At 40.4% G+C, this 13,277-nt stretch overlaps 1 protein-coding gene across 7 annotated transcripts in view; it reads left to right on the top strand.

Annotated features, from left to right (window-relative positions):
- NF1 (neurofibromin 1) overlaps positions 1-13,277 on the top strand; it is a 1,508,106-nt gene that overhangs the window by 1,380,179 nt on the left and 114,650 nt on the right. For all 7 annotated transcript variants that reach the window (XM_053707520.1, XM_053707522.1, XM_053707523.1 and 4 more), the window contains one exon: positions 12,175-12,391. In XM_053707520.1, the coding sequence (XP_053563495.1) occupies positions 12,175-12,391 (217 nt within the window). The remainder of the gene's footprint in view (positions 1-12,174; positions 12,392-13,277) is intronic.

The raw sequence follows: 13,277 nt of genomic DNA on the forward strand, positions 1-13,277 counted from the left end.
AATTCTGGACCTATAGTTCTTAAACAAATTTCTCAGTGTCTCTTCCTTCAAGATGAAGACAATAAGGTCCATCCTTCCTTTAGGAAGGCTAGTTTATGACCACTATAGATCTGAAGGACGCTTACCTTTATGTTCAATTCCATAGGGAACACTTTTAATTCCTGAGGTTTTCATTCCTGGACCAGCACTTCCAGTTCATTGCCCTTCCGTTTGGCCTAGCTACTGCTCTAAGAATCCTTACAAAGGTTCTGGGGGCTCTTCTAGCCGTTGCCAGAACTCATGGTATTACAGTATCCCCATACTTGGATGATATTCTGGTGAAAGCACCATCTTTTCGTCTTACGGAAGAATACTCTGAGTCCCTTCTCAGTCTTCTTCGATCACATGGATGGAAGATTAACTTGGAAAAGTGTTCTCTTATCCCAAGTACCAGGGTGGAATTCCTGGGTACTATAATAGACTTCATATCCATGAGGATATTTCTAACAGACCAGAGACGTTGCTAGCTAACTTCGGCATAAAGTGTTGAAAGTGGAGGCGCTGTGTCACCTCCAGGGAACCAAGCTGCCCTCGTCCTCTGAGTCAACCTTGTTGCTTTCACCTCCAAAATAAAAGATTTCACAATAGTGTAGCAGATTTCAGACAATGTGGTAGGCGCACAAACTGGTTATACTCACGAGATTGCAGTTAAAATAAGCCTTTTATTAAAATCATCACAAAGGTGTCTTCAGGTGCAGCTTCAACTTCAGCATGTCTTAAATCTCTCTCTGGCTCAGTGTATGGAGGTGATTGGTCTCATGGTGTCCTGCATGGACATCATTCCTTTTGCCAGGTTCCGTCTCAAACCTTTACAACTGTGCATGCTGAGTGGAATGGCGATCATTCTGATCTGCCTCTACAGATTGTATTAGACAGCCAGTCGAGAGAATCGCTCTCTTGGTGGCTCTGTCCAGATTATCTGTCCTGAGGGATATGCTTCTTAAGACCATCCTGGGAGATTGTGACTACAGACGCAAGCCTATACAGATGGGGAGCTGTTTGGGGTGCCAGGAAGGCACAGGGGTTGTGGACTCAGGAGGAGTCCTTCCTCTCGATAAATTTTGTAACTACGGCAATCTTCAATGCCTTGAAGGCTTGGCCACTTCTGGGCTCCTCCCAGTTTATCAGATTCCAATTAGACAATAAATCCTCGGTGGCTTACATCAACCATCAGGCGGGTTGAGAAGTTCTTTGGCAATGAAGGAAGTATCTCAGATTCTGGAGTGGACGGAGGCCCACAGCTATTTGCTGTCAGCGATCCACATTCCGGGTGGGGAAAACTGAGGTGGATTTTCTCAGCAGGCAATCCTTCCACCAAGGGGAATAGTCTCTCCATCCCAAGGTTTTTGCAGAGATATGCAGCAAGTGGGGGATGCCGGAGATAGATCTCATGGCGTCCCGTCTCAATACCAAGCTACCCTGGTACGGGTCGAGGGCTCCTCAAGCGGATCTAATAGATGCACTAGCAGTGCCCTGGAGATTCAGACTCGTATATCTTTTTCCTCCATTCCCGCTTCTTCCTCAAGTGGTGGCCCGCATCAAGCAGGAGCAGGTATCCGTAATCCTGATTGCTCCATTGTGGCCGCGGAGTATGTGGTTCGCTGATCTAGTGGGGATGTCCTCATCTCCTCAGTGGAAGTTACCTTTTTGCAGAGACCTTCTGTTGCAAGGTCTATTTGTTCATCAAAATCTAGATTCTCTGAGGCTGACTGCGTGGAAAATTGAACGCTTAGTCTTAGCCAAGAGAGGTTTCTTTGAGAGTGTCATTGATACTCTTATTTAAGCTTGTAAACCAGTTACTCAGCGTATCTACCACAAAGGGTGGAGGACCTACTTATTCTTCTGTGAAGAGCGTGGTTTTTCCTGGCACAGAGTTAAGGTTGCCAGGATCTTATCTTTTCTCCAGGATGGACTGGAGAAGGGCCTTTCTGCTAGTTCCCTGAGGGGACAGATTTTGGCCCTGTCTGTTTTATTGCACAAGAGACGTGCAGTCCTTTAAGGTTCTGATTAGGATCAGACGTGTGTTTAGATCTGGAGCTCCTCGTTGGAGCCTAAATCTTCTTCTTCGTGTTTTGCAATAGGCTCTGTTTGAGCCTCTGCATTCCGTTGACATTCAATTGTTATCTTGGAAGGTTCTCTTTTTATTGGCTATTGCCTCTGCGCGCAGAATTTCTGAGATCTCTGTTTTGCAATGTGAGTTCCCTTATCTGATTTTTCATGCAGTCTTCAGGGCTCTTCAGAGGTTGCCTCTTCTGAAAAGAGAAATGTATCTGCATTTTCAATCAATGTCACGCAGCTGTGGCATCAATTATCAATGGGGAAATTGCAGATCCTTGGCGATGAGGGAGGGCTCTCAAAGTTTAATTTGGACAGAGAACAATCTCTGTACAATGTTTGCCGTTCATATTCCAGGTGTGAGCAATTGGGAAGCAGATTTTCTCATTTGCCAATCTCTTCACCCGGGGGAGTGGTCTCTTTATCTGGATGTTTTCAGTCAGATTACGGAACGATAGGGTCTGCCGGAGTTAGATCTGATGGCTTCCCAGATATTTTGCAAAGTTCTTTCGTCTTGCTTACATCTTTCCACCACTGTTACCAAGAGTGATAGCCAGGATGAGGCAGGAGTTGTCATCACTAATTGTGGTCTTGCAGATCTTGGTTTGCGGATCTCATGCAGATGTCCAGTTTTCCTCTGCGGACTTTTGCTCTGTGCCACAACCTTTTGTCTCTATTTTTTCAGCGGCAATAGGTGTAAAAAAAAAAATTACAACTAGATGCGCCCCACTCAAAAATATTATTGTGGTAGTGACAGCCCACAAACAATATAAACAAGTGGTATAGGAATAATAAGTGATGCAAAAATCCAATAACGAAATGTAATATATATATATATATATATATATATATATATATATTAAAAATATGGGGGGAGATAAAAAACTAATTAACACATCTAGGCAAGATTCCCCACTTGCTTTTTCCCAGAAATACTTAATATACAATGTTACCAATGCACAAGAGAATTCTGGGTAAGATATGCAAATTCTGGTTTGCTGCAATAATCCTGTTAAAACGATCCCTGTGTTAAAACAGTATTTGCATATCTTACCCAGAATTCTCTTGTGCATTGGTAACATTGTATATTAAGTATTTCTGGGAAAAAGCAAGCGGGGAATCTTGCCTAGATGTGCTAATTTCCTATGCAAATATTTACATTGATTATATATATCTAAGAAGTCCTGACTGACTCATCAACACCCAGCTCAAACCGTTTAATCTAGGAACGTGATATTTGGAAGTTACATTTTTATGATGTAGGCACCCACTAAGGAAGGATTTTTGGAAATTATGTCCCAAAAGGGGTGAACTTTTTTATGATGATACCTATATCTCAAAAACAGACGATGATACAGGCATGACAATTGGTATTTAGATTATCCTTGAAAAATAAAGAAACACTTGTTTTACTATTTCCCTAAAATCCACTTAAGGGGGGGTCTGATTTATGACGATACCTATATCTCAAAAACAGACAATGTAACAGACGTGAAAATTGGTATTTAGATTCTCCTTATAAATTAAACACGTGTTTTACCATTTCCCCAAAATCCACTTAAGGGGGGGGGTCAAAAGAGGGGGGCTGATTTATGAGGAAACATATCTCAAAAACCGACGATATTAAATACGTTAAAATGGGTATTTAGATTCTCCTTGAAAAATAAAAAAAACATGTGTTTTACCATTTCCTAAAAATCCACTTAAGGGGGGTCATAAGAGGGGGGGCTGATTTATGAGGAAACTTATATCTCAAAAACTGACAAAATTAAGGACGTGAAAATGGGTATTTAGATTCTCCCTGAAAAATAAAGAAACATGTTTCTTCTACTAGATACGAGTCCATGGATTCATCCTTACTTGTGGGATATTATCCTCCTGCTAAAAGGAAGTGGCAAAGAGCACCACAGCAGAGCTGTCTATATAGCTCCTCCCTTGACTACACCCCCCAGTCATTCTCTTTGCCTATGCTAGTAATAGGAAGGGTAAAGTGAAAGAGGTGTTAAAATGATAGTTTTTATTTTCTTCAAGCAAGACTTTTTTATTTTAAATGGTACCGGTTAGTGCTATTTTTCCTCAGGCAGCAGATGGAAGAAGATTTCTGCCTGGAGGTTGATGATCTTAGCAGTTGTCACTAAGATCCAGAGGAGTTCCCACAGAATGGCAGAGTACTTGAGAAGCTTCAGTGTGGGGAACGTTTTTTCATGCTACAAGCATTGAGGTATGTTCAGTCATTTATTTCTGAAGAGACTGTGGTATTTCAGAACAGGCTGACATAGTTCCCATGAGGGAAGGGGTAAGCAGTAATCCTATATAAAGAAGGGGTATTACTGTTATTAGGGCTAAATGCAGCATTAGAAATATGGCAGCATGGTTAGACACTGGGGCAGCCTAACGGTTTTTTTATTGACAAAAAAGGGTTATATGGCTGATGATTGTACTTTGTACTGGGGGTCCACATGGCTAGATTCACTCATTTCATGGATGCTTATCCACATGGCTAGTTATAAACCACTTTATACGCGGTTATATGAGGCTGAGAGACATCATAGATGATGGGCGGGGCCTAAATTCGCGCCTCAGTTGCGCAGTTACTTTTCTCAAAGAAGGCAGCAGACTTCAGCCCCGGTTGGGCCCAAACTGAGGGATTGCTTACCGGAGTGTTATTGCAGCGGTACTCAGATCCCTGGGGGCAGGTAGGCGCCACAACAGTGCTGTGGCGAGGTGCAGGAGTTTGGCTAAAGTTTTTTGTTAACGTTGTGATGTTAATTTACTTGCTTTAGAGGGTAAAATTGCCCTTGCTTGTGGTGCAATATCCAACTTTAATACAGGACTGTTATACCTTAAAACTGTTAGCATTTTTAAGCAAAATTTGAAAAATTGTGCGCTTTTTATTACTTAAAGGCGTAGTACTCGTTTTTCAAAAAATTGTTATCTTCAATAAATAGAGTGTTTAACGACTTTGCAGTTGTTCCTAGCCTGTTCAACATGTCTGACATTGAGGAAAGCCAATGTTCTATGTGTTTAGAAGCCATTATGGAACCCCCACTTACATTGTGTCCCTCGTACTGAAAGGGCCTTACATTGCAAAGAACATATTTTAGGTGATAAACGTATGTCTAAGGATGCTTCTCAGTCTGAGAAAGAGAATCAGGTTATGCCATCCAATTCTCCCCAAATGTCACAACTTTTAACACCCACTCAAGCGACGCCAAGTACTTCTAGTGAATCTAATTCTTTTACTCTGCAAGATATGGCCGCAGTTATGTCTACTACCCTTACAGAGGTATTATCTAAACTGCCAGGTTTACAGGGTAAGCGCAGTAGGTCCGGTATTAGGGTAAATGCTGAGCCCTCTGATGCTTTATTGGCCATTTCCGATGTAACCTCACATTGTTCTGAATTGGGGGTAGGGAAATTGCTGTCTGAGGGAGAGCTTTCAGATTCAGGAAATGTGTTCCCTCAGACAGACTCGGACGTGATGGCCTTTAAATTTAAGCTTGAACACCTCCGCCTGTTACTCCGGGAGGTTTTAGCAACTCTGGATGATTGTGACCCTATTGTAATACCACCAGAGAAATTGTGTAAGATGGATAAATATCTAGAGGTACCTACTTACACTGATGTTTTTCCAGTCCCTAAAAGAATTTCGGACGTTGTTACTAAGGAATGGGATAGACCAGGCATTCTGTTCTCTCCCCCTCCTACTTTTAAGAAAATGTTTCCCATATCTGACACCATTCGGGATTCCTGGCAAATGATCCCTAAGGTGGATGGAGCTATTTCTACTCTGACTAAGCGTACAACTATACCTATTGAGGACAGTTGTGCTTTCAAAGATCCTATGGATAAAAAATTAGAGGGTCTTCTGAATAAATTGTTTATTCATCAGGGTTTTCTTCTGCAACCTCTAGCGTGCATTGGTCCAGTTACTACTGCAGCAGCTTTTTGGTTCGAGGCTCTAGAGGAGTCTCTTAAGGTGGAGACCCCATTAGATGATATTCTGGATAGAATTACGGCTCTCAAGCTAGCTAATTCTTTTATTACCGATGCCGCTTTTCAAATGGCTAAATTAGCAGCAAAGAATGCAGGTTTTGCCATTTTAGCGCGTAGAGCGTTATGGCTTAAGTCAAAATCTAAGCTATTCCTTTTAAAGGCAAGACCCTATTTGGGCCTGAACTAAAGGAAATCATTTCCGAAATTACTGGAGGTAAAGGTCATGCCCTTCCTCAGGACAAGACTGTTAAGATGAAGGCTAAACAAAATAATTTTCGTTCCTTTCGAAACTTTAAGGGTGAACAATCTACTTCCTCCTCCACTACAAAGCAGGAGGGGAATTTTGCACAATCCAAGTCAGTCTGGAGACCTAACCAGACCAGGAATAAAGGTAAACAAGTTAAGAAGCCTGCTGCTGCTACCAAGACAGCATGAAGGGGCAGCCCCCGATCCGGGACCGGATCTAGTAGGGGGCAGACTTTCTCTCTTCGCTCATGCTTGGGCAAGGGATGTTCAGGATCCCTGGGCATTAGAAATTGTGACCCAGGGGGTATCGACTAGAATTCAAGAATTTTCTCCCAAGAGGGAGATTTCATCTTTCACGTTTGTCTGTAGACCAGACAAAAAGAGAGGCGTTCTTACGCTGTGTAAAAGACCTCTATACCATGGGTGTAATTTGTCCAGTTCCAAAACTAGAACAGGGACAGGGGTTTTACTCAAATCTGTTTGTGGTTCCCAAAACCTTCAGACTGATTTTAGATCTCAAATGTCTAAACAAATTTCTCAGAGTCCCATCATTCAAGATGGAGACCATACAAACTATTTTGCCAATGATCCAGGAGGGTCAATATATGACCACCGTGGACTTGAAGAATGCGTATCTTCACATTCCCATCCACAAGGATCATCATCAGTTTCTTAGATTCACTTTTCTGGACAAACACTATCAGTTTGTGGCCCTTCCTTTCGGGTTGGCCACAGCTCCCAGAATCTTCACAAAGGTGCTAGGGTCCCTTCTGGCGGTTCTAAGGCCGCGGGGCATAGCAGTGGCGCCCTATCTGGATGATATTTTGATCCAGGCGTCAACTTATAACCTGACCAAATATCACGGTTGGAAAGTGAATATAGAAAAGAATTCACTAGTTCCACTAACAAGAGTTCCATTCTTGGGAACTCTGATAGACTCGGTAGACATAAAAAAAATTCTGACGGAGGTCAGAAAATCAAAGATTCTAAATACTTGCCCGGAACTTCAGTCCATTCCTCGGCCATCAGTGGCGCAGTGTATGGAGGTCATTGGGTTAATGGTAGCGGCAATGGACATAGTTCCATTTGCTCGCTTTCATCTCAGACCACTGCAGCTGTGCATGCTCAGACAGTGGAATGGGGATTATGCAAATTTATCTCCTCAGATAAATCTGGATCAAGAGACCAGAGACTCTCTTCTTTGGTGGTTGTCACAGGATCATCTGTCCCAGGGAATGTGCTTCTGCAGGCCAGCATGGGTCATAGTGACGACGGACGTCAGCCTCTTGGGCTGGGGTGCAGTCTGGAATTCCCTGAAGGCTCAGGGTGTTTGTACTCAGGAGGAGTCCCTATTACCAATCAATATTCTGGAACTCAAAGCAATTTTCAACGCGCTTCAGGCGTGGCCTCAGTTGGCTTTGGCCAAGTTCATAAGATTCCAGTCAGACAATATTACGACTGTAGCATATATCAATCATCAAGGGGGAACAAGGAGTTCTCTAGCGATGATAGAGGTTTCAAAGATAATCAGATGGGCGGAGACTCACTCTTGCCACCTGTCAGCAATCTATATCCCAGGAGTAGAGAACTGGGAAGCGGACTTTTCATCCCGGGGAGTGGGAGCTCCATCCGGAGGTGTTTGCGTCATTGATTCATCAATGGGGCACACCGGAATTGGATCTGATGGCATCTCGTCAGAATGCCAAACTTCCTCGTTACGGGTCCAGGTCAAGGAATCCCCAAGCGGTACTGATAGATGCTCTAGCAGTACCTTGGTCGGTTAACCTGGCTTATGTGTTTCCTCCATTTCCTCTTCTACCTTGTCTGATTGCAAGAATCAAACAGGAGAGAGCTACAGTAATCCTGATAGCGCCTACGTGGCCACTCAGGACTTGGTATGCAGATCTAGTGGACATGTCATCTCTGCCACCGTGGAAACTGCCATTGAGACAGGACCTTCTCATCCAAGGTCCGTTCCAACATCCAAATCTAAATTCTCTGCAGCTGACTGCCTGGAGATTGAACGCTTGATTTTATCTAAGCGGGGAGTCGGTCATTGATATTTTGATTCAGGCTTGAAAGCCTGTCATTAGAAAAATTTACCATAAGATATGGCGTAAATATCTTTATTGGTGCAAATCCAAGGACTACTCATGGAGTAGGATTAGGATTCCTAGGATTTTGTCCTTTCTCCAAGAAGGATTGGAGAAGGGATTATCAGCTAGTTCCTTAAAGGGACAAATTTCGGCTTTGTCAATTTTACTACACAAGCGTCTGGCGGATGTCCCAGACGTTCAGTCTTTGTCAGGCTTTAATCAGAATCAACCCTGTGTTTAAACCTATTGCTCCGCCATGGAGTTTGAATTTAGTTCTCAATGTTCTTCAAGGGGTTCTGTTTGAACCCATGCATTCCATAGATTTAAAGCTTTTATCTTGGAAAGTTTTGTTTTTAGTTGCTATCTCTTCTACTCGAAGAGTTTCTGAGCTTTCTGCGTTACAATGGGATTCGCCTTATCTTATATTCCATTCTGATAAGGTGGTTTTGCGTACTAAACCTGGATTCCTTCCTAAGGTTGTTTCAAATAAGAATATTAATCAGGAAATTGTTGTTCCTTCCTTGTTTCCTAATCCTTCGTCTAAGAAGGAACGTCTGTTACATAACCTGGACGTGGTTCGTGCTTTGAAGTTTTACTTACAAGCGACCAAGGATTTCCGTCAAACATCTTCTCTATTCATTGTTTTATTCTGGAAAGCGTAGGGGTCAAAAAGCTACGGCTACCTCTCTTTCTTTTTGGCTGAAAAGCATCTTCCGCCTGGCATACGAGACTACTGGACAGCAGCCTCCTGAAAATATTACGGCTCATTCTACTAGAGCGGTGACTTCCACATGGGCTTTTAAAAACGATGCTTCTGTTGAACAGATTTGTAAGGCTGCGACTTGGTCCTCCCTTCATACTTTTTCCAAATTTTGCAAATTTGTTACTTTGGCTTCTTTGGAGGCTATTTTTGGGAGAAAAATTCTTCAAGAAGTGGTGCCTTCCGTTTAGGTATCTGTCTTGTCCCTCCCGTTCATCCGTGTCCTGTTGCTTTGGTATTGTATCCCACAAGTAAGGATGAATCTGTGGACTCGTCATATCTAGTCGAAGAAAAGGAAATTTATGCTTACCTGATAAATTGATTTCTTCTACGATACGAGTCCACGGCGCTCCCTGTCATTTTAGACAGATTATATTTTTGTTTTCAAACTTCAGTCACCTCTGCACCTTTTTTTAGTTTCTCCTTTTTCTTCCTATACCTTCGGTCGAATGACTGGGGGTGGAGTCAAGGGAGGAGCTATATACACAGCTCTGCTGTGGTGCTCTTTGCCACTTCCTGTTAGCAGGAGGATAATATCCCACAAGTAAGGATGAATCTGTGGACTCGTCGTATCGTAGAAGAAATCAATTTATCAGGTAAGCATAAATTTCCTTTTTACCATTTCCCCAAAATACGCTTAAGGTGGAGCTGATTTATGAGGATACTTATATCTCAAAAACCAACAATGTTACAGATGTGAAAATGGGTATTTAGATTCTCCTTGCAAAACGAGGAAACAAGTGTTTTACCATTTCCCCAAAATCTACTTAAGGGGTGTCAAAAGGGGGGGGCTGATTTATGAGGATACCTATATCTCAAAAACTATGCTTTTACAGACGTGAAAATTGGTATTTAGATTCTCCTTGAAAAATAAAGAAACACGTGTTTTACCATTTTCCCAAAATACGCTTAAGGGGTGTCTGATTTATGAGAATACATATAGCTCAAAAACCCTTCAAGCAGTAGTATATGGACATTAGGTAGGAAAAAAAATATATACAGGTATGTGTATATGTATGTATTACTCGTGGACTCCACAGCCTAGGTATTTGTTCCCAGGAGTAATGACTCGTGGACTCTTACTACCTTTATGAAAGAAAATATAATTAAGACTTACTTGATAAATTAATTTATTTTATGGTGGTGAGAGTCCACGAGACCCGCCCATTTTTATTTATTTTAACTCTGTATTTATTTATGGCAGCACTTCAAGTTTGCACCTTTTTGTTTCCCTGCCCCTGGCTCTTGTCCTTTCCCACATTCTTTCTCCTTGCTTGGCTATATTTCAGATTAGTTTACCAGTGAGGCTGGAGGCTTTTAATTGCTTTTGGAGTTTTTGCAATTTTGCCTCCTCCTAGTCATGATTTAGACAGAGCATACAATTTTTAAAAAGTTTCCAATTTACTTCTATTATCAAATTTTCTTCATTCTCAAGTTGTTCTTTGTTGAATAGATATCTAGATAGGTAGGGTGCACATGCCTGAGCACCACATGACAGGAAATAGTGCTGCCATCTAGTGCTTTGGATAATGTATAACATTGTTGTAAAACTGCTGCCATATAGTACTGCAGACACGTGCACACTCCTTAACATACCTCCTAGCTTTTCAACAAAGGATAACTAGAAAATTAATTTGATAATAGAAGTACATTGGAAAGTTATTTAAAGTTGTATGTTCTATCTTGCATTCTGAGTGCTTATGAAAAACATTTTTATTTATTTTATTTTTTTCTCAGGAATCTATAGGTTCCTGTTCCTGCCATAATGAACCTTAAGTGGAACAGTTACGAGAGGCATTATTTGATCTTCTTTCCATATTTTCACTATATTTTAGTAGTGTCATTGCAAGCAGCGTTTGATTGAAAAGTAATTCAGGAGGTCTTCTTCAGATAGGTAGATTGTTGTTTATTCCTTTCTTGCTTTCATATGATACAGCTTTGGTACTGACCCACAAGTACTATGGTTCTACAAGATTGAGATATAAATCAAAATTTCTCACAAATTTCTGAGATAGAAATCCAAATTGTTCACACTCAAAGCTGAATCTTATCAAAGTCCATTCTGTTTGGCAAACTACTGTTTATTCATGTCTCAGTGTTGTTTCAGAGTAAAACTCCTTTAAAAAAATAGTTGTATATTGTTTGCTGTGTGTGATCTAACTCATAGAAACTTGTGGGAGATGTTTCTACTGACTCAAAAGGTTGGGGTTATATATCCAGCAGAAATTATATGGTTCTACTTCTTTGTGAAAAAGAATTTCTTTGTAATTAAGAAAATATTTATATAGAAATGTGCATACAGTGATTTGTTATTTATTTGTATAGCGACGCAAAATTCTATAGCGCTGGGTTTGGCAGCAGAATACATTATATGGCGATTGCTTGACCAAATTGATTTGTTTGTATGTCCCTAACGTTTGCCACCAAAAAGATGCAGGAAAGTGAAAAAGGAACTTATTTTATAATGATGGGGGTCTAACCATTCATGTGCCCATGTCCTCTGTCCAATTCTGCCATAGTATTAATAATGAATTAGGGAAAGTCAGGCAGTAGATGGTGTTTATAGTCATACAGGCTTGTCTAATCAAGCCTTAACCTGTCATAAGAAGATGGGAGACTAGGGGATGCTCATCCATTTTTCATTCACTTTTACTAAAAAGAGTCAGATGCAAATCACAAAGTCAGGAGGTCCAGAGAGGTGAAGGTAGACTGCAATAAATCAGCATTGTAATTGACCCCTAAATATTATGTTGGCATTATTAGAGGTTCCTACAATTGAAATTTTATTATGTAAGATTTTTGTTAAAATTTGTGACTGACTTTGACAGATACGTATTTGTAAACTTTGCAAATCTCTGTGTTTCTGGAAAAATAAGCTTATTCTCTTAAAATGTGCAGTGAATGTTGCAGTGTTTATGGGAGACAGATTGTGGGTATATTATGAGGCATAAGATGTAAAAATCTTACATTTTGTTTTTATAGCAAACACAAATCCCAGACTACGCAGAGCTGATAGTGAAGTTTCTTGATGCCTTGATTGACAAGTACTTGCCAGTAATAGATGAAGAAGCCAGTGAGGAATCTCTACTGACACCTACATCTCCTTACCCTCCTGCAGTGCAGAGTCAACTGAGTATTACAGCTAACCTTAACCTTTCCAATTCAATGACCTCCCTAGCAACTTCCCAGCATTCCCCAGGTCAGTTTTTTTTTCATTAGTTTTTGTTTTTGCATTTTTGTGCTATGTTGAGTATAAGGGTTCCATGTACAATATTCTTTAAATTTCCCACTTTTTTCAAATTTAAGATGTTAATTGACACCCAATATTTTGAAACTAATACTTTTTAATATGATTTTTTTTAAAGTGTCAAATGTTATCATTAGTAGGAGACCAGTCTGATGAGCAGTAGCATTTAAAAAACAGTTGCTACCACTAAATTACCACAAATTTCACATATGACTCACATTTGAGATTTTAATTTTAGCTAAAATGTTGCTTTGAATAAGATGTTTTTAATAGAAATATGATGCTTGTGAATATTAAAGGGACATTAAACACTTTGAGATGGTAATATAAAATGATAAATTGTATATATAAAACAGCTCTGCAATATACTTTCATTATTTTTTTTTGTCCTCTTTGCCTGTTATTCCATTCTGAAATTGTGAGCTTTTCAGTTCCTGTTAGAAATGGAAGTGCAGAACACGGTTATATTCCACACAGCCATTGGCTGCACACTCCAGTGACCTATTTATAACTGTCTTTAATTGGCCACAGCAGAGAAGGTAACACAAGTTACAATATGGCAGCTACCAGTGTTTTATAGACACTAAAACTTTACACTTATTTTGTCACTTTTTAAACAACTAATGAAACTTTAAAAAATACATCTACATGTTAGTCATGGACTAATCTTTTCTTTGAATGTATCATTCTTTCTAGCATGTATTTAGTGTTTAATGTCCCTTTAAACAGCTGCATTAGTGCACAATCTTTATATACTGCAGAGGTTACTGTGACAATATATATATATATATTCTCATTTTCTGTTGCGCCAACAGATATATATATGTTCTAAATATGT

This window comes from Bombina bombina, chromosome 3 (genome assembly GCF_027579735.1).
Source record: "Bombina bombina isolate aBomBom1 chromosome 3, aBomBom1.pri, whole genome shotgun sequence".
NCBI classification, from domain to species: domain Eukaryota; kingdom Metazoa; phylum Chordata; class Amphibia; order Anura; family Bombinatoridae; genus Bombina; species Bombina bombina.